This window comes from Formica exsecta, unplaced genomic scaffold (genome assembly GCF_003651465.1).
Source record: "Formica exsecta isolate Colony F162 unplaced genomic scaffold, ASM365146v1 scaffold32, whole genome shotgun sequence".
NCBI lineage: Eukaryota > Metazoa > Arthropoda > Insecta > Hymenoptera > Formicidae > Formica > Formica exsecta.
Window position 1 is genome coordinate 691441 of NW_021850453.1, and position 21938 is coordinate 713378.

The 21938-nt window shown below is 34.5% G+C and overlaps 2 protein-coding genes and 1 long non-coding RNA gene across 9 annotated transcripts; 2 read left to right on the top strand and 1 right to left on the bottom strand.

Moving 5' to 3' along the window:
• Positions 1-1402: 1402 nt before the first annotated feature.
• On the bottom strand, positions 1403-10522 carry LOC115238076 (histone acetyltransferase KAT6A-like). Of its 4 annotated transcripts, none has more exons than XM_029811609.1 (10): positions 9070-10522; positions 8756-8859; positions 5246-5709; positions 4897-5180; positions 3538-4740; positions 3176-3465; positions 2676-2765; positions 2354-2558; positions 2144-2245; positions 1403-2055 (listed from the first exon to the last, which is right to left on the bottom strand). In XM_029811609.1, exons 2-10 carry the CDS (start codon positions 8850-8852, stop codon positions 1716-1718), a joined length of 3075 nt encoding a protein of 1024 aa, XP_029667469.1. In that variant the 5' UTR covers positions 8853-8859; positions 9070-10522; the 3' UTR covers positions 1403-1715. The 4 variants fall into 4 exon arrangements, with proteins under 4 accessions (XP_029667469.1, XP_029667468.1, XP_029667467.1 ...); XM_029811608.1 differs by having other exon boundaries at positions 2354-2765; positions 3538-3806; positions 3879-4740; positions 9070-10445; XM_029811607.1 differs by having other exon boundaries at positions 2354-2747; positions 9070-10444.
• Positions 6643-16272, top strand: LOC115238077. 2 transcript variants are annotated; one of them, XR_003884438.1, is made up of 3 exons: positions 6643-6739; positions 6824-7027; positions 14356-16272. It is a non-coding gene; the product is annotated as an uncharacterized LOC115238077 (long non-coding RNA). The 2 variants fall into 2 exon arrangements; XR_003884437.1 differs by having other exon boundaries at positions 6643-7027.
• Positions 16273-17868: 1596 nt separating this feature from the next.
• Positions 17869-21486, top strand: LOC115238089 (dysbindin protein homolog). Of its 3 annotated transcripts, none has more exons than XM_029811644.1 (7): positions 17869-18215; positions 18733-18846; positions 19038-19327; positions 19415-19570; positions 19652-19792; positions 19867-20708; positions 20791-21486. In XM_029811644.1, exons 2-6 carry the CDS (start codon positions 18791-18793, stop codon positions 19953-19955), a joined length of 732 nt encoding a protein of 243 aa, XP_029667504.1. In that variant the 5' UTR covers positions 17869-18215; positions 18733-18790; the 3' UTR covers positions 19956-20708; positions 20791-21486. The 3 variants fall into 3 exon arrangements, with proteins under 3 accessions (XP_029667504.1, XP_029667502.1, XP_029667503.1); XM_029811642.1 differs by having other exon boundaries at positions 19867-20635; XM_029811643.1 differs by having other exon boundaries at positions 17870-18166; positions 19867-20635.
• The last annotated feature ends 452 nt before the right edge of the window (positions 21487-21938 follow it).

Below are 21938 nucleotides of genomic sequence, written 5' to 3' on the forward strand. Positions count from 1 at the left end.
CTCTTCTACAAATTTGATAGAGAAATGGCGACTTATTTAAATATACAAAGTACACATGTAAACACACATACTATATATAATAGTATATTGTGTGTGTGTGTGTGTGCTTGTAAAGAAAATAATGATAATTATTTACAATATAACATTGTAATTAATAGGAATGATAATAAATAAAGATTGTATATGATTTTTCTCGTGCATATGAATTATATACTTGATAATGTGTAAGTATTATCTATATTATCTGTGATATCATTATAGAGACATTTTTCAAATATAAACGAATATAACTGTTCTTTTGCCTCTTATTTTTTATAAAATGTATGTACAACTCAGTAAGTTGTGTTTTAATATTTTGTTAAATAAAAGCTGTATAGGAGACTTTCTTTATTCTTCTTTCAACAAAACATTGTAGAATATTTTTCTTATAGTCCTATTAACATGTAAACGCTGCCCACTTTAAGAAATGTAATCTTCGTACTTTTCGAGACGGAGTATGAATCTTATGTGCATATATATATATATATATATATATCAGTACGTGTATATGTCTATCTTCAACGTATATTACATAATACCGAGATATATAACGGTGAAATCAACAATTCCGTGTGCAAAGTCGTGTTCCGCGTGCGATCAATATTGGAGCAGATAATCTTGTCGCAAATATTTGATTGATAATTGACGTGCCGCAATATATTGATATATATATATATATATATATATATAACACAATATTAGATATTACATATACAACTGTATTAATATAATCTTTTCAGATATTGTTTGTTATCTGGCAGAATAATTCTGCTGAATTAGGTACATTAGCATATTTCATCACATATATTGCACAAGTATATGAAAACAATTTATTTTTTGATATGAATAAACAAAAACTTGCTCCTAAACAACTTAATTTTTATTTTTTTACTAATATCTTTTTAAAAATTACAAGATTTTACATATAAAACTAATCAAAATATTACTTTTTTACCTACGATATAATAACATTATTTCATATTTGATATCATTAATTTTTCGTAATTAGGTTTTCTTGTGCATATCTTAGATTAAAATAATAATGCTGCAACAAAAGATCTAGATCCAGTTTTTTAGATGAGTTACATATAAAACATGTAAGTTTAGCACAGAAAATTTTCTATTTAATAGATCTTTATTAAAAAAAAATATACACAAAAATAATTCATTAAAATTTCTTTTGTAATGATATATTATACACTTCATTTTTCTCTTAGGGTCTTAAATCTTATTTTATCGAAATATAATAATGTAACTTTAATGAGAAGTTATATGAAAAAATACTGTATTGCTCTAAATCTATAAATAAATTAACAAATTTTATGTTTCAGTCAGCAACCAATTTTTTTTTTTTTTTTTATAACAAGGTAAACAAAATTTCAAATAAATCTTCTCTATATATTTCTTATATAAAGAATATAATATATTTGTATATTTATACAAAACCATTCAAGTATACTTATACAAGTGTACTTTCGTATATTCTTTATATAAGATATATCGCACATTTATATAATCATTTTACTTAAACTCTATATCACGATCATTTCTCTTCGAAGATTAAGACAATATATGTCATGGTCAATGGCAATACAGTAATCGATTTGAATGTGAGAATAATAATAATAAAAGATGAGCATGATTGCACATATGAAATAGGCCAAATGCGTCCACAGTTACCTGTTTGATAAATGCTTAAGAGGACCGAGACTTAATATAGAGGTAGCACCAAGCGCACCTAGATTGCAGGTACTCGAGTTTCTTGCACCGTCTATCGTGATAATCGGCAGACCAAAGTAACCGCCAGTTTGAGCACTTAGTTGCGACAATGGTATGTAGCTTTGAATGCCCAGATTTGACAAGCGGTTTAAGACATGCGGCGATTTTAAATCCACGACCGGTAAAGCCAGTTCCGCGCCTCCATTTTGTGCCATAGTGTCGACTTCTTTATGATAAGTTTGTTTGTGCGTTGTCAACGCTTGAACTGTGGGATATTGAGCAGGACAGAGGTTGCATCTTAAAAAAAAAGAAAAAGATATTGTATACATCAGTTCTATTATGGCTATTCAAAGAGTAAAACACAAAAAAGGATAATTTAACTCACCTATGAAGCAATTTGCTAGTCGTTCGATGAGTTGCCATGTGTTGTGTCAACATGTCTTGATTTTGAAAGTTCTTATCACATATTTGACACGTTAATAACGCTCTGGAAAACGCGAACATAATGTGGTCATGAGCTATATATGCATGTACTCACTAATTAATAACTGTTCGTAATTAGGCAACGACGAAAAGCACAGTGGACAGCTCTTACCTGGGCGGACGACCACGTCTAACGACTGGCATTTGCGGTGGAGTATCCTGCGTAAGGTCTACGGTCGGTGGTCTCGGCGGTCGTTCAACTGGTTCATTAATCGGCGATTTATTCTGTTTGTTTTGCGGAACAGCAAACTGTCCTTGCTCCTGCTTTCTTTGTGAACTAGTTGGTATGATAGAAATAGCAGAATTCAGATTGAGTGCTGTAACATTTAAAGGCTGCTGTGAAGGAGGTGGCCGCTGCTGCTGCTGGGGAGATATCTGCTGTTTGCTTTGTTCACTTGTCTTATTTTTATTTGCAGCTGGAGTAACTGTTATACCTCGAGCCGCGAGGACATTTGCCACCGCCTTGGCATCGGATTTCTTTCCCCCTGGATTTGACGTGCTCTGGACTTGAGTTGGGGTAGAACCTTTGGATTAGTAAAATATGGCACTCTTTATTTTATTGTAATGCACCCCTTCTGTGAATATAGTGATTCTCAGTTAAAAAATCTATATTTATCTAAAAAAAAATAGAACATATTTATATGCAGTAAAATAAAGTTAATGGAAAAATTTAGCAAAGCAAATATTAAAAAATCTTCATAATGAAAATATAATATATATACAAACTTAAATTTTACAAAAGCATAACTCAAAATATTGTTGCATAAAATTATAAAAACAGAATTTCATAGAAGAGGCACTTTACATAAAGCACGCAACATAAAAAAAAAAAGAGCAGTAACAGAACTTAAAGAAAACGACCAAGTATAGTCGTAGAGAAAAATATTTTTCATTGATAATAAGTTCAAAGATTGATAGGTAAATTTAAACTTACCAGGTTGTCGAACACTTAGAGTAATTGAATCTGTAAGATGTATCGTGGAATCATTTCTATTGGTTTGTTGGGTGGTAGCTCCCTGAACATTTTGAATAACGGGTAATCCGTCGTTTCTCTTCTGTTGCGCTATGACGTGACAGTCCGCGTCTTCATTTCTATCGGGCAGTAGAACATCCATACGCCTTTGCTTTACGGCATTATTTTGCGGTTGAACTTGCACAGATTGCTGCATGGGCCTTTTCATACGCTGACGAGGAACCGAACCAGTCTGCGGTAACCGTGGTGCTCTAAAAGTTAAAAGTAGCATATACATCAAACGTTTCGCATGTATACATGTGATATACGAGATCTGTATTTACCTGCTGTTTTGAACGACGGATGCCGATGGTGGATATCGCCCACGTGGAATTTGCTGAGGCAATTGTGGATGCATCTGCGGAGGAGGCGCGGCTATCGGAGGATAAGGACCCGGTCCGTACTGATACAAGTGCGCCATGTGCGGAGGATAGTGCATACTCTGCGGACCGGGTACTCTGTACAAGGGCGGTCGACCCGGTGGCTGTACAAAATAATTCGGCCCGGGTATCATCGTGTTTGCACCTGGAGGAAGACTAGGAGGCATTTGCGCCTGTGGAAGAGGCATACGTTGCACTTGCTGGGCCAGTTGCTGCACTGGTGGTGGTAATTGTTCAAAGTTTACCGGCGGTATTTGCATCTGCTGGCCCGTAGCGCCAGCAGTCGTCGCCGCAGCCGCATTAAATGTTGGCGAATTAGTCTGATGCGGCGATGTTAATGGCGAGTTTCTACTGAGCTGTTGTTGCTGTGAGCTGTTTGTTGATGATGCATCCACAGGCGCGGCATGAGGCGAGTGACTCAAGTGCGGCGAATTCTGATTCATGTGTGGCGAGTTTGACAATTGATTATGAGGAGATAGTTGGCTCACACTCGGCGAAAGCGGGGTACCATGCGTCTGAGCCCGATGTATTGATACCTCCATCGCCGAATGGAAGATAAGATTAACGCATTCTGGAATATTGCACTGATAATGACCGGCTTTACTACGATGTTCATCTAAATGCGCGATATCTTTAAACTTCTCGTTGCAAATGCGACACGTGCTGACAGTCTCTGCCAGTTTCTCAAGGGGCACGTACTCCGACGTCTCGCTAGACAAATTGTTTGATAAAGAGACCTCGTTACGATTACGTCTCTGATGCTCCATGAGAAAGTTATGTAAGAGCGATCCGGTGTTCTCCATGCTAGCGTCACTGCCAGTATCCGCCTGTTGCTCGCCGTCCTCTTTATTAAGATCTTCATTGCTTTTGCTGGACAAGTCGGTGGATAATTGATTCCAATTGAAATCTTGTGCTTGCTGCTCAGTCGAATCTCTACTCTTATTTTCGTTGTCGCATTCCGTCGAATGATTGGAAAATGTGGAAGACTTTGGAATAATGCTGATGGAAGGATTCTGTCCAAGAGTATGTATCATATCGGAATCATGGTTTCTATCATCTTCTTCCTCAGCAGCCGAATTGTCGATCAATTGATTTGTTGATCTAGAACTGTAAAAAATTGCGACTAAAATATTTAATGATTAAAATGTAAACGTCGGCGTGTAAATCGCGTGATATCGTAAATATGAATTATACAGGGTATCCCGAATTTTATCTTAAATGTTTGCAATTTGTATTATCCGATGTCATAATCTATCAACTTACTTCGACTGCTCTCCGAGTTTTTTCAAATTTTCAATAGTTTCTCTACAAGTTGCTTCTAAAGCATCCGACTCCTCGTGATCCTCAGGTTCTGACAGCCTTTTCTCAGAATTGTCATAGTTATCAGTACTTTGTATATCGTCAACATTTTGATCTTCCTTCTCAGATGGATTTACCATATCACTTCCTACACCAGAATCACCCTCATTAACATCTATGGATGGTCTTTCATTCTCCTCCAAAGGATTATGATCTTCTTCATCAAATTTAATGTTGTCATAATCATCCTGTAAACAAAACTGTTATAGAAAACAAACAAGATTTCAACTTTAGCACCAACAAAACAACTCACTTGTTGGTCCACCATCACGTTTTCAAAAGGTTCATTAACTGAACCTTTCGCTGTCTTGTTATTTTTTTGATCATTCTCTTTAGCACCTGCCACTTCTCCTTGCTGATGGTCCTTGATAACTGGATTAAAATTACTATTTACTACGGTAAAATCCTCCGACTCTGAAGATTTCTTCAATGTAAGCTTCAGAGACTCGGAGATGCTCTGTTTCTTCAGAGTAAGCTTCAGCAAACCCTTCTTCTCAGGATCCAACCAATATGTGTCTTCGCACGGCTTTCTCACCTTCACTACCTTTGGACCAGTCACTCTCCTGAGGACAATGCGAGGTTTCCTCAGATGAGTATGAATGTGGGTACGCAACTGTTTCTTGGAAGCGAATTGCTGGCCACAAATCCCGCAATCCAGCAACAATTGCTGATCGCTCAAGCTGTCATCCGGCGAGCTGGGAGTGCCCGCACGCTCGTCTAAAACAGAATGCATGGATGCCGTCATTTACACTTCTCCCGCCAAGGAGGTTACATATCTCTCCGAAATGCCGTATCGCGCGCATGCATTACACGCGCGCGCGGTGTTACGTTCTTGTACGTGTAAAGAGTTTGTTGGGTGCGCAGAAGTTACATCGTTATACGGAGCGGTAGGAGAGGGAGAGAAAGTATAGACGCACGATAGAGAGAGAGAAAGAGAGAGAGAGAGAGAGAGAGAAAGATAGCTACATACTCAAGATCGAATACCGATGGGGAACGTCCTTGCCTATCGACACAAACGTGTATAAACCGTTAGAAAGTCGGGTCGTTGATTTTTCGGTCGTGATCTGCCGTGTTTTCTTTCACCTCTGTCAAAAACCGTTCTCACGGCAATGACACTCGGCTCAACCGTAGTGCGCGAGCGCATAAGTTCGTTCTCGCGCACACGTTATACGCAAGAGAATAGAGATGCACGTTACATCGGCGGCGGTACATACATGTATATGTATATATATATGTATATTTACATACGATATGTAAACAAAGCCATGCGCGCGATTTTGTCTCACTCACTGGCGGTGTCGCGATAACGGGTGCGCAAAATAGCAGACGCCTTGGATGAAAATAATTGCCTTTCGTCAATAATTGAAAACGCAACTCGCCAATCGATACGCGGCCAAAGCGCGCGCCACATTGGCCCCTTTCGGCTCGCGATTTCCCGCCACCGATTGGTCCATCGCCATGTATTCTATCCAATGATGCCAGAATTGAGACGCGAGCAACACGACTCCGTACTGGTGGGGATACACACACAAGCGTAAACCGTGTACGTGTAATGCGCAGAGCGCTCTGCGCATTACACGTACACGGTTTACGCTTGTGTGTGTATCCCCACCAGTACGGAGTCGTGTTGCTCGCGTCTCAGTTCTGGCATCAGTGATTCTATCTTAATATCGCGGCGAGTCGTGGTCGTGAAAGCGCAAAAAAGCACTCTAATTTCCTCAGCATTGATTTAGCGGATCTTAATTGTGTGAGGATCTCCATCTCTCTTTTCAAATATAATTTGAGAAAAAAAAAACCAGAATTGAACGGTCGAATGAAATTTCATCAACAGGCAAAAATGTTTTACCTCTCAAGATTTATTTTGGAAAAACAAGAACAGATAATGAAAAAAATATATGTTGCATGACGAAGAAGAAGAAGAACGCTTCAAGCTTCAATGCCATGGGAAGAATGGCGGACGTTCCGTGTGCGAAAACTAGGATCTCATCAACGAAATGAACGAGTATTCCAACAAAGTATCGTAGACATTAAAAAGGTGAGTTGCGAAGTGGAATGTGTACGACAGGGCGTTATCGCGCGCGAAACCATTACACGCGCTTCTTGTCACGCGCCACATGTTTACGAATTCCTAACCTGTAACCGACACGAGCTTGTATAGCCATCGTTGTATAGCCAGAAGAGTCGAGAGAATTTTTTGTTTCCCAAATAATTTTCGCGTATTTATTTCTATATACAAGTCACAAAAATAATAATAATTATTAAAGCCGGGTCTACAATAGGTATAGTAAGGCTTTGGCCTTTAGTGCCAGTCTACAATAGGTGATTTAAGCCCTATACCTTAAGAAATTGACGAATCACAATCAAGTATGAGAAGAATACTCGACTGTGATTAGTCAATTTCTTAAGGCTTAGGGCTTAAATCACCTATTGTAGACCGGCACTTAGAATTATATCGGTCGAAACTTTTAAGTCGTAAACTTTAAAAGCTGGGATTTGATCAGCTCGCTTAAAGTTTAGATATTACAGTTTCAGGCAATGCGGGAAACATTTCTGACCGGAAATTATGTCATTTTAGGGCTTAGAGAAGAAGGCTAAAAGCTTACAACATCTAAAATACTACATCTTATATAAAATAAACATTATCTTGATATGTCAATGATAGAGACATTAAGAGATTCGTCACACGAGATAAAAGATGAAAACAAAATTAAAAATATAATGATTACTATGTAATACAAATATAAAGAATCTAGATTCAATAGAGAATATAACTTTCATAGAAAAAGCAGCAGTAATATTGGTAATATTATTAGCTGATTTGTTTTCATAGATAATATTCTTCAATATCTTATATATCAATCAATTTTTTATAACTTTCATTAAAATACGACATAATCCCAGTGAGAAGTACAAATCGAAAAAAATGTTTATTAAATGTATATTAGACATCTAATAGACATCTATGTAATAAACAAATATACAGTACCGGTTAAAAATATTGCATTATTTATAGAAAGAGGGAAGTCTCGTTACTTTAATAAATAAAAACGTATTTAAATATTACCAAATTATATTTTATTACTTTATACTTTAATATCGTAAAAATCAAAAATTATAATAAATAATAATAGAAATATTAAATTTTTGGTTCTTTAAAATAGCCTTTCTTTGCTTTCAATCTTCGAAGCAATCAATTGCTTCAATCAAATTCACTACCATACATACTCTTGGCATTCTTGACAGTTTTTTAAGGTTGTTATTGATATTTGATTCCAGCGTATTTACAAATACTCTCGCAGTTGTTTTTAATTACGGTCTCATTTTTCGGACACTTCTATCAAGTTCATCCCACAATAGTTCTATCGAATTAAGATCCGTTGATTGAGAGGGCCAGGGAAGCTATTTTGGAGAATCAGAAATTCAATATTTCTATTATTTGTTATAATTTTTAATTTTTATGATATTAAAGCATAAAGTAAGAGTAATAAAATAATATTTAAATATATTTTTGTTCTTATTAAAATAACGACTTCCCTGTTTCCATAAGTAGTGCAATACCTTTAAGCGGTATATACTGCATATAAATTATTTTGTACTGAACGTTTTCTTAAAGAATTATTCAAGATCTGTGATACATGAAAGGATGATTTTACTAATAATACTAATTCATGTTACACAATTATAACGTTTGGAATTAGTATTAGTCTGTTATAGAATTGTTACACAATTGTTATACAATTATTATTGTTATACAAACACATACCGAAATTTTGTAACAGCTCCACAGCGCCGTCTTTACAGATCTTATTTTGCGTAGAAAATTTAAATGTTTCAAAATCGTGATCCAGCGGATTGTTCATTTCCAATCTGCAAACAAATAAAAATATCAGTTTTAATAAAAGATGCAGAAAATTGTATTTGTCTCAATATCCAATCGTTATATTCAATACGCGTAGGTTCATTGATCCGACATAAATAAACAAATAATTATTTCATATTTATTACGACTTATAATTCTCTTCTTTATTCATCATCTTCACGCATAAATTTATATGTTGCAACATGCGTCATACTTACAGGCATTGTTATCAACAATGTGAATTGTCATAAAATCGTCAACATCGGTTTATCCTTAATTGAATTCCGAAGTTAAAATTCCACCGGGCACACTAATCGGCAACACGATATCGTATTATCACGGATTGTAATTTACCGAATCGTAATTTTTACCGAACCAACTCGGAGTCTCGCATCGAGTCTCAATTCAAGAGCGAATAGCTGCTTTATTAGTCACGTAGATGAATGCGACGGATTTAGATGCGCAAGATCGGAACATGAGATGTTGATCACGATAGATTATACACACCGGCAACTTGACATTGCTTTAAAACGCTACGAATCGGTAAATTCACTGTTCAGCGGTAGGTAAAATCAATTAAACACGCGCGTTTGTTAGTGTTGTATCTTCTTGGCGCGCACCGGGCGATATAGGCGGGGGAAATCGGTTCTCTTGGATCTCGTGGATTGCGGCGATGTTCTTCTTTTCTTTTACGTTTTGCGTGAGAGTAACTAGGTACGCCGTATTAGTCGATCCCTCCTGTTGTCGGTTTTATGCTAGCGTGAGTACAATCATACTCCCGCGCTTCCCTCGGGGAGGGGCTTTCTCTTATATATGATTAAACATGGCTGACATTATTATGGCTTGATCACTGCTGGTCGCTCATGTATACAGTACTACTACACTCGTCGAATTGTACTTTGATTTGAGCAAAATTCTTGACGGTTAGATGCGCAATCTCCGATGGTGGCCGCGGTTGTGATTTGTCGTCTTACTACTAGTCACACGTAATCTGAACTTATTATTAGTACGTGGTATATATATATATATATATATATCTCAAGTTGCTAATATGGCGGCGACGAAAGACGCGGATGAGCGAGCAAGCGCGCGCGAACAGCAGGATAATCAACTCGGTACGAATCGGTGCCGAACTGTTGAAGCACCGAACTGTTCAGCGACGAGTTCAGAACGTTCAGATGCGCTGTTTCGTAAGAACGCGCGCGCGCGCGCGCGCGCGCGATCGTGGGGTAGCGTGCGTCGTTCGCTCTTGCAGCAGATGGCGGGATTATTGCTTCTCTCCTCTCTCTTCCATCTCCCACCATTTGTTTCTTTCCCCCCTTCTATTTCTCTTGCTCTCTTGCACTTTCCCCTTTGCCCCTTGCCCCTTTCATTTCTCTTGCTACGGCTCTCGATTGGAGGGTCGCTGTATGCTTGATACATCTTGTATCCTTATACACGCGTGGCATGCGTGTATGTATATTTTCTTTGCGTGGAACCCAACAAGTATAAAAAAGTAAAATATGATACCGAATGTGAATAAAGGACAGCGAGTAGAAGATGAAGCGAAGAGACAGAGAGAGAAGCGCAACGGGAGAGAAAGCGGTTGTGGAAGGAGTTCGAATTGAAATTAAGTCAACCTAGTGTGCACTCAAATGTGAGTGGGGAACCAATGAGCGATAGCGGTCGCTCGCGACGCAGGCGCAGTCCGCTAAACTATTCCACGTCCCTCGCCATCCTCTCTTTCCTCTCTCCCGTATATTCTCGCTTCTCTACCTTTGTGCCATCCTTTTCTATCAAGTTTCCTCTCATCCTTCCCCACTTCTTTCTTTTTCTTTCTTACTCGCACTCACTCTTCCAAATACCGTAGCTTTCGACCAAATCCCTCATTCCATGCAATTCCCAGCGAAATCGTCAACGCCAGCTATCCAATTGCCACCTGTCATCCATTGTACTTAAAAGCACTGCCGACATTTATATCCATAATTTTGCGACCGTTCTTCTGGTTCTATAGGAATTGAAGCGGTTCGTTTCCTCTCTGACATACCGCCACATAGCCATTGTGAACTCTATATATACGTATATCGATCGATAGTCGTACTACAAAATTCAACCGACAATTTAGGCAATTCTCAAAGCTATTTCAGAGATAGTCATGATAAACTTATCGTGCTTTGTATCCTATTGTAATTGAACCTCTAAGCTCAATCTTGCAAAATTTATTACTACGTCGCAAAACATGGCTTCTCCCCCCATCCTCATCAATATATCGATTTAAGTTACTATTTCAAGCGAAGCTATAGTATACTATAGAGGAATATTACTGTAAATTTTTATATCTATTGTAATATGACTTTTATATTTAATTATATATTGTTCTTTTTTTGTAATGTCACAAGCACGCACACAAAGAAAATTAAAGAAAAGAATATTAAGAAAATTGGAAAAAAAAACAATTTGGCTATAACTAAAAATATGTGCGTATCGCGTAATATTAGTATCAGCATGAAACGCATTTAAGAAAACTATGAGCTTGAATAGTACAATTGAAATAACGATAAACTCGAATAACCGGTTTGGCTAACGTAGTTTACGTGAGTGAGGCGTGGCTGGTAATGGAGGTCGCTGAGGACGAATATAGTAGGGGGAACTTAACGGAACATGTCGAAAACGGCCGAATCTACCGAGTCTATTGATCGTAACGGATTTCGGTCCTGAGATATTCAAATAGCACAATACCGGGATTCTATATTTAACCATTAGCGACACAGCTCTACTTGGTAGATTTAAATGGAAAGCCCCGGGAACCGGGACAAGTAGAATAATTATTTCGCATTCATCATTTGTATGTCTCGGACATAGGAAAAACAGCGAGTTTGTAAATTAGTTGAAAAAAAGTATATTCTTAGAGTTATGGTTGACTTATCTTGAAAGTAGTTGTCGTTAATCAGGGCGTCCTATATGTGCAATATGAAATGAATCTACGCCGCGTAACAAACGAACGAATAATGTCATTACTTGCAATGAATAACAAACTATCAAAGAAGAATGGAGTCATTACGGCTGAAGGCCACGACGCTTCGTTTGTTTACAGAATGTGCTTAATTGCATAGAAAAGCTATTAGCACTATACCATTTGTTCGTCTCATATATTTTACGTTACGGCGATACGAAACTTATCGAACACTATGCTGCATGCCTATTAATAAAAATTAATATAATAAACGTTTAATTAATGTAAATTAATATAGTAAACGTCCTCTCTATAAAAGCTAATGAAAACGTATAATTAGCCAGCCAGCTGTAATTGCGTCGATTCTGCGTTGTAATGCTGCAAGCTGCATGCAATTGGATGGGCAAATATGCATCCGGCTGCCGCCGGTATTCACATTCCGCGAAATACTTGACTATCGATTCCTCTCATTTCCCACTTCGCCTATATAACTCCCCCGTCCTATGGTTAGAAACTCCGTACTAGTATGCGCAACGACCGTGTTAGTTCGCGCAGAGAGAGTAATCCTCTTCTTGGAGCAGGCGAGATTACCACGATATAGTAGCGGCGTAACTTGGGTACAGAAATGGCAAGAGTGAGAAGAAAGAGAGAGAGAGAGAGATGGGAGACATCCCGTGACGTACATTGACCCACCGTTCCCTTCTATTACCTCTCCTCAAGCCCAGTTTCATTACGAGTTGCGCACAACTTTCTAAGCTCGATTCCCTCCTGATGAGTTTTGTTCAAGTTTCGCCACTTGGTTAGAGAGGGAAAAGGAAAGTAAAAAAAGCTGCCGGTTCTCGATAGCGCTTCGTTATCCGGAGCCGCAATGCTGCGTCTTATAACATGTTCAAACTTATTCTGAAAGCTTCGTGAAAGTTCTTCGGCATCTCAACGCAAAAATTTCTGACCTTTTTTCCCGTCGCTGCGCACGTTCTACGTACGATCCATTCTATGGCGAGTTTACGTAATAGTTTCGATTGACATTTTTCATATGATTGTAATATGTCCTAATGCATTCAGACAATTTATATTGTTAAATAGATATTAATGCAATTGTAAGCATAAGCGACACAAAACAAACCATCGAATCCGGACTGCAAGCCCGTTAAAATGGATTAAATTTTCTCTTGTTCTGTATTATATATCGGAAAAGGACGTCATATTCTATCATAAAAACTACTCGCAATATTTGTTTTATTGTATCGCACACACAAAACGCACACATGAATAAAATAATATTTAATAAATATTAACATTTTTACTATATGTATGCAATCCAAGATAATATATCTCTTACAATTGAAAAATTATATGGATTGAAGTTGTCTATGTATCCATTATCTATATTTGCAATATGATATGTGCATATCGTATTCCCATAACGTTTTGCAGGACAATAACGTGAGGCAATGCTTCAGCATAACATATAGCCGAATGTGAATCTGTATAGCCAACGCGAATGCAATAAACGAATAACAAGCCAATATTACTCAATCGCGACGTGAGTTAATGCGTTTGCAAAAAGCGCAATAAAAAATAATAGCGTTTCTTCTTTCTCTCTCTCTCTCTCTCTCTCATTTATGTCCCCGCTACTTTTGCTGCTGCAGAGGCGAAATAGCACTGGAAATTTCCACGCTCGTACTGCGCCTGTGCATCGCTGTGTTGCTGGTCAATCGGTCGCCGCTGTTGCTGGTGCGCTTGCTTGCCCTCATCTCACTCTGCGTGACGGAACATCAGAAACGACCAGACTCGACAGAGAGAGAATGCTTGAAAACGTAGCGGGGGATATTCATCTATATCTCCTGCATCCCCTCTTCCGTCCACCCCAGAGAGGCATCTATTCACATATCTACCTAGAAGAACTTCTACATGTTTATCTATACCAATACACTTGCGGCTCGCTTTGAGTCGATCCCTCCACCTTCGTTCTCTGTTCTCTTCTCTATCCCTCTTCTCCGGATACACAATGGCTCTCTTCGTGTTACGTACCTGTTTTCCTCATTTTTTTACCTTCGCTTTATAGCCATGCAGCTATAAAGACACGATGGTATCTATTAGTGAGCACTATATTTCACTGTTAGACCTACCTACCCATGTGATCTCGGACCTTTTCAAATTTCATAAATAACATTTCTCAATACTTGTTTTTGTATTGAATATATATAATATAGAACTTGCACAAGTAATGTAACAAAATAAAATTCTCTGTTTTTTATCTTTAAGTTTTTCCTATATTTTAAACTTGATATATGATACATTACTTTTTGTGATGAGTAGTTAGTAAAGTTAGTTATCGAAAAAAAAGACGCAAATTGTTTCTTCTTCAAACCCTGTAAACAATTCTCTTTGACACGCCCGTTTTTCTTTTTCTTGTATGAACAGTGAGGATTTAATGCTACTCGAAGGATAATTGATGTGGGAATATACGATTATTTAGATTTAGATCATCAGCAATGTGGTCGTGATATTTTCTTTCGCAGTGCGGTTAATTCGTAATTTGATCTCGTTTGTTGACCTCACTGGTTGCTAGGCACTAGTCGCATCGGCGTGGTACCGCAAAGCAGGGGAGGAGAAGGGGTTAAGCTTTTGCGACGTTGCCAAATTGTTTGCGAACGAACCAACCAACACGACGCAATCAACCAACCAGCCAACCAACAACCAACCAGTCAGCCAGCCAGCCAGCCAGCAAACTGACGGTTCAATGCGTTGAGAATTACTGACATCGTGAACGGGACAATCGGTCAATTATGCGCAAAACAGGCATAATTAATCGTACAATTGATAGTTGTTTTTCTTTGAAATGTTTTTTGTTTTCATATTGAAAAGTTATATATTCATATATGTATATATGGATAACAATCATGAAAATATTGACTTTTGCTTTTACTTTGGCGAATACATTAATATATTTAACATTTCAACAATTTTGTACTGACATATACAGAAATAAAAATTAATTGAAGCTATAAAAGTAGAGAAGTAATTTTGTCGTTGAAAAAACTACGTTCGAAAACTATGATTATGAGGTTTCAAATATAAATTTTTATTTGAAATTCTTTAGCTTTAAAAAACGTTACATAATTTATCTGTTTTAATGCTGACTATAGATCTATTCTTCTTACTGCTAGCTGGAATTTTTTATATCTTTTTATCTTTCACATTAAATTATATAATATATACATATATACATATGTTTTACTTTTAGAGGAAACAACGGAGGAAGGAAATAAAATATAAAGAATGTATCTAAACAAAATTTGATGATCTTTCTATACTCTATCTTTCTTTGTTTCCTTTTTTCAATATTTCATAAAAACATATTTTGCATAGAAAATGTAAGAGCGTGCGAGTAAGAAAGATGAGCTTTTATATTCCCGGATAATAGAATGCACAAGCTGGTTTTGTCGGATTCTTCTCCTGCTTCTTGCTCAAATTAGAATCACAAAACTACATATGATGTAATGCAATATGAATTATGCAAATTATACTATTAAGAAAGCAAAGCATACAATATCTAATATGCATTTTCAATTAATATATGATGTTTTGTTGATCTGTTATATTTAATCATGTTCGCTATGATTGCGTAATTAATAATTAACTTCGAGTGATTTATCACATAAAGTGGCGAATTATTTTTGACGTACATAAAATATAGAAAGTCATAGTCCTCACACTTTTCTCTCTCTCTCTCTCTCTTTCTTACTTGACTTACACATTACATACATTGATAAATTAAATATTCATCTCACTGTATTTTTTTCTCCTCTGATATGTGTGATAACAAATTTATAATTATAAAACCCTATATAATCTTTTTTACTTTATTATTTAATTTTTTATTAATAATTTGAGATACCATCTCAAATTACTAATTATATTGGATAATTATCTTTTTGATACAGTCTTTCATAAACCTCATAATATCTTTTATACTTGATTAAAATATATTATTACATATTATAATAATTTCATAAAATTATATATTTTTATATATTGTAATACATAAACATTTTTTGCATTGGAATATAGCTTTAGTTAATTTTTCACAATATTTCCATCGAATATTTTTTTCCGATATTTAGTAATAATTAATAAGCTAACATATTTGACTTCTGCTTGCTTTGATATCATTTTTCCTTTTCCGTAACAAATCTTATTTTTTCAGCAACAAATGTCATTCTTGTAAATAAATAGCACAATCTTATAAAAAATCTTATACTACACTATGAAATATATTTTGTTCTGTTCTAAAATTTTAATTATCGCGCAAATACTTATTCTGTTATATATTGTATTATAAACGGGAAAAACAAACATTTGCGTATATAATCATGTTTTTGATATACGAGTAACGAAACCATATATGAGATTGTGTGTGCGTTATCTGAAGTTATATTTTTATATAAATGCAATTACATAATTATTCAAAATTATGTAAAAATAATAATTTGCATTATACATATATTTTCTATCCACTGCCCGTTTTTCCTCTCTCTCTTTCTTCCCTTTTCCTTCCCTTCTCTCTCTCTCTCTCTCTCTCTCTCTCTTCCTCCTCCCCTTTCTCTATTTTTCTATGTATTTTATTATCTTTTTGAATGAAATGAAAAATTAATTAAATTAAAGTACATATTAGTTTTCCAAAGAATTAATGCTATCGAGGTTTATAAAAAAAGTACGAATCTCAAATTATTATTAGGATACGGAAGTTTAGTAGGATTTAACAACATGTTTTTTTAACATTTTCTAATTGGACGATTCAAAATTAATTAAGGGGAAGATTACATAATTTTGACAATGCAAGTAATAAGATAGAACTGGAAGACTTTTTTATATTAACAATTTGAATGCTATCACAAATCTGCGCTTATATCTCTCAATCGGCAAAGATCATATCAAATATGAGATAATTAACTTCAATATACGATAAGATAATTAACTTCAATGTAATGACGATGATTAACTTCATAAATGATAATATCATTAAAAGCCATCGTTAAAGTACACGAAGCTCTGAGTAATATTTTTTTTATTAGACTGTATTTCGCGGTATTTAATTTTATGCTTCATTATTTAATTATTTAAATTACAGAATAAAAAAGTTATTCGAGCTAAATACATACGATAAAGCGAAATCAAATAAGTTGTATTTTAACAACTAAAATAAAATATGAAAAAAATTACGTTTCTATTCTTTATTTGAATTATTTCCAACTTAAATAAATATAATAAAAAAAATAAACAAAATTATTTATAAAAATTCATAAATAAAACAATTTATTATTTCATTTATTATTTATTATTTCATTCATTATTATCATTTATTTTAATCATCAAGTCTTTTTTGTACTGTTTAATTTAAATCTTATATATCATAAAAATATATCGAGTAAAGTTCAATCTCTCTTTTAAAATGTATGTGTCATATATTAAAACATTGATAAAAGCGTACAAGTTTATAGTCCAAGATATAATTCTCTGCATAATTTTTTTATTAGTTTGAAAGTTATTTAATTTTTACGATTGTATTTCTTTTTTATGAAATATTGCATATATTAGAACTTATTGACAAATTTGACGAGAAAACAACATTGCTAGCCAGATTAAATTTTTTACACGTATTAAAAAAGCTTTAATACAGGCATATACTACAAACATGTAAAATTTCATTCGGTCAATACTGTTGTTCTTGAAAAATCTTTGGGAATCTTTGTATTTAAGCAATCATATTAATCGTCGGAAGAAGTTAATGAAAAACTTACCTTCCAATTGATAATAAAGCACTGATGCCAGAATTGAGACGCGAGCAACACGACTCCGTACTGGTGGGGATACACACACAAGCGTAAACCGTGTACGTGTAATGCGCAGAGCGCTCTGCGCATTACATGTACACGGTTTACGCTTGTTTGTGTATCCCCACCAGTACGGAGTCGTGTTGCTCGCGTCTCAATTCTGGCATCATTGTAATAAAGTGATAATAAAGATCTTTAATTCACCACAAACTGTGTGGAAAAGAAGCCGCCAATATCGAACCCTGCCGTGCTTCCATCTAGATCATGCTTTCATAATTACAATCACTCCCATATTCGTGGTATCCATGCATTGATATCGCGACGGTGAGCTAAATTACCAACAAAGTTATAGAATATCATTGACTTTTTTTCTTGTCCGGTTTTAATGTACATTTTATGACATTTTACACCCACAAAAATAACGTTCTTCCGTTAATTGAATTCTAACAATTTCCTAAAAGAGGATTCATTCTTATTGAGTAATGGTTAATGCTGAGAGCATTGTTTTGTAAACATTGCGAGTGTTTCGAACAGTTCAACATTGTTGTGAGTTATGATACATCAATCATGTGCTAATCAGTAATTTAAAAAACTGGTAAAAACAACCTTTATTTTGTGTAATGTTTTTTTTTTTTTCATTTTAAATTCGAAATAAGTGTAAATAAAATTTCTTTATTATTCTGTGTTTTTGACTAACAATTTGTAATGATTTAAAATACGTAATAATACATATGCAATGAAGATTTTTCATAAAATTGCTATATATTGTGATGAGAGCAACATTTGTTGTTGAACAAATTAAATTTCGTGATGTAATATAGTCAATATCACATTTATTGATAGGTTTGGTTGTAATATAATTGACATAATTCATTGATAATTAAGATATAATTGTCAGATATAATTGTAGTTGCATTTTGAATAAATTGTATAAATTATATATGGAAACATATAATTAAGATTACAATTATATAAATTATAGTTTGCGTCATACAAAAACAAACTCTCTTTATCTAATATAGAAAAACTAGAAATATTTGAAAATGTAGAAAATATTTACTTGTTACACAATGTCTGTAAGAGAAAATTAAAATAACTGTTGTCCATTGTAGATAGACATATTTGATAGCGCATTCGAAGTTAATAACGAATGTTTGTTACGAACAAAATATGTTTGGATCACTACGTAGCAAGTTTCAGACAGTGCAAGAAGGTATATCTGCTAGGTAAAAAAGTATTTACATTTGATATACTGCCTGCTCTTATTTCTTATGCAAATTTAATATGGATAATAGTATCACTCACAAAACATAAATTATAATTGGCAAAAATTATGCATTGTGTAGACTAAGAGAAATAATATAAGCACAATGACAAGTTAGAAAGAAATTAAAGATATTAAAAATAATTATTTCAGTATACGGGGTCTATCAATTACTGAACATCCAAAGAGCAAAAAGTTCGTCAATGTACGAAATGTAAATTACAATGCAGGTGCAGATATATTGCATCACTTCCAATTACAATGGAATGAGCTTCACGAGCTTGCAGAGGAAAATGCGGGAAGGGCTCAGGAAGCTGATACACTGATATCTTCTATTTATGACAAGCTTGAACACGAATGGAACAGTGTTACGTGTTTAAACAGCACTTTAGCCTATATTCCGAAGATTAACAATGCAATTCAAGATCTCATGGACCAAATAGGTAGCTTGGCTTTAGAGATGAACATAACAAGATACAACAAAAACGAGAATTTTTCTAAAACTATGATTTTTATTATATGCTTCTAAGGAAATTTACAAGAAATGTTTGAAGAAGTTGAAGGAGCTTTGTATCGATTGGAAGATCTGAATGAAATGTTAGATTTGCAAAGTAGACAGCTGGATCATAGATTTCAATTAGCTTTATACAAAGAAAAGAGATTGATAGAATTAAATGATTTCAAAGGTACTTTATGTGATGTAATGCATTTCGTACGAACTGCTAATAATTTTTTATTATTTAATATAATTTTTTTTTTTTTTTTAGCGAAACTTGGTAAAGAACACATTGAGAGAGTTTCTCAACATGAATTAAACCAACAAAAAAAATTGAAGGAACGACGGGAGACCTTTGAAGAAGCTTTCAAAGAGGACCTTGAAGAATACAAAGCAACTGGATCTATACCGAGTATGTTTTTATTCTTATATTTCTTCCAAAAAGAAAGATATGTGAATCTATTAATTTATCTATTGTAAATCTAGAGCTGCCAGTTTCTTCACAAGGCCCATCTTTGGACGAAATAGTGTTAGACATCGATTCCAAGATATTTGATGAATTTTTAGAAAATTAGAAGTAGAGGAGAAATCATGAGTGCGTGCATTATTACAAACTTATGATCTTCATTTTAAGATGAAATTATATGCAATGAAATGTAATCTTCGACTGCATTTCTTATAATTAGATATTAAGGCTGTGACTCGGACAATTCAAGCTTTTTAATATAAAAAGACTTGTAAAAATAACGAAAAAATTACCAGATGAATTCTTCCAGAATCTTGTATATATATCAATGCCTATAAACTGGTTTTTAAATTTATTAGAACTTTATATAATCATTTCGTAGATATAAGTATATTTTGTCATTGTATTATGTATTGTTCAACGCTTTGATTAAAGAGAACCCGATTTTGATCCCGATCAGAAACTCGTATGTATAAATGTGTAGATACGAGAAAAAAAGATTTTGTTAAATTTTTTTAATATTGTATCGTGCTTAAATAAATCGACATAATAATCTTAATCTCACATTTGTGCAAATTCTTTATATTTGGCATAATTTTGATAAAATTAGCTTCGTAAAAAAAGTCATACCATCACTGTAGCGCCATACAGTGGAAAATCGTGACACTATCGCACATGCGGCACAATATCAATATCAGTGTGTTTTAATTCACAAACATGAATTAAAAAGCTGATTAGAAGAGAAATATCTATCAGTCGAGAAGAGCTAAATAATAGACATTCTTTTAGGTGCGCTATCTTACTACATATAAATCTAACAAAATTGTAGATATATTTTGGTATTTTAGACTGAATTTATGAGGTTATTTATCATTCTATAAAAGAACGAAAATATTACTATTGCAAGTGTGATGCCGTGATATTTTTATTTAATAAATTTTAAGGAGAAGTTCGTCGACGAGTAAACAAACAGCGTACAATGGACCCGAGTTTTCAGAGAAGAAGGAGAAAGGAGAGAATCTACAACAAGTTTCAGAGAGGCTTTGTAAATACCTGCATTGGTATCACAGCAGTCAGCAGCCTTCTCCTCGGTTATAAAGTATATGAATACTTTCGATACATTCGACCTTTGCAATTGGCACAGAAAAAATTGGCTCAGGATGAGCTTCTGCTTGAAGGTAGAAGCATAGAAGTATAGAATCATACAATGTTGCGCAGCTAGCTAATATAAGCGATCTCTTTGATATATAATTGAAGGAAAAATAGAAAAGTTAGATATATGAAAGAGATAATATGAAACAATGTACTTCCAAGGATAAGAAATACTTGTGTACTGTAAATAAACTACGTATACATATTACAGGCTTTGTGTAATATAAAATCAAGAGTTACTTAGAGTATGCTTAGGGAATCTGTAAATAAACCCGACACAGTGCGTACATTACTATTTCATATAATAAATATAGTCTTGATAAATAATATAATGAGAATTGCATTTTATTATTAATTTTATTATCATAAATAACTATAACGTTGCCACATCTTGAGTACCGTTTCAAGTTACTTATAAAAAATTAATATAACATGCAATCTTTCAAAATTATATTAAATGTAAGAAACTATCGATTTTAGAAAAACTGTATAAGAAAAAAATTATTTATAAAAAATGTCAAATATCAAAAGAAAAGATTTGAGTTATATTACATAAAAGTATTCTATGAAATGAATAGACTAGTCATTATATTTATTTCATCTGAGAAGTTGCAATTGTAATTACTTTCACCCCTGCTTTTTTCCCCAATGCATAATAATAATAATGTTAAGTTTTATGCCAGCAGAGTTTATTTCTTTCTCTATTGTATAAAAAGTATATATGTATTGTGAAACATTTGGGGCCCTGAGTTATCTTCGTCGAGATTGGTGCAAAATTTTGAACCTTGAGTTTGTATTGAATTTTAACATTCACGAGACTTATATTTGCCAAGGAACGATTGCACCAGTTCCAGTTAGCACTAATTAATTAAATTTCCTTGTTTTATCTACATTATGTGCATCAAATTAACCAGAATCTTTTTTTGCTTTATCAGAGACA

Bases quoted from the DNA above. Each gene is read 5' to 3' on its own strand.
- LOC115238076 (XM_029811606.1), bottom strand. From the start codon at position 8,852: ATGAACAATCCGCTGGATCACGATTTTGAAACATTTAAATTTTCTACG. The intron at 4,741-4,896 runs GTAAGTTGATAG...AATTTTTTACAG, and splicing joins AAACTCGGAGAGCAGTCGAA to TTCTAGATCAACAAATCAAT. The intron at 2,246-2,353 runs GTAAGAGCTGTC...CGCGTTTTCCAG, and splicing joins AGACGTGGTCGTCCGCCCAG to AGCGTTATTAACGTGTCAAA.
- LOC115238089 (XM_029811644.1), top strand. From the start codon at position 18,791: ATGTTTGGATCACTACGTAGCAAGTTTCAGACAGTGCAAGAAGGTATA. The intron at 18,847-19,037 runs GTAAAAAAGTAT...TAATTATTTCAG, and splicing joins CAAGAAGGTATATCTGCTAG to TATACGGGGTCTATCAATTA. The intron at 19,793-19,866 runs GTATGTTTTTAT...TTGTAAATCTAG, and splicing joins AGCAACTGGATCTATACCGA to AGCTGCCAGTTTCTTCACAA.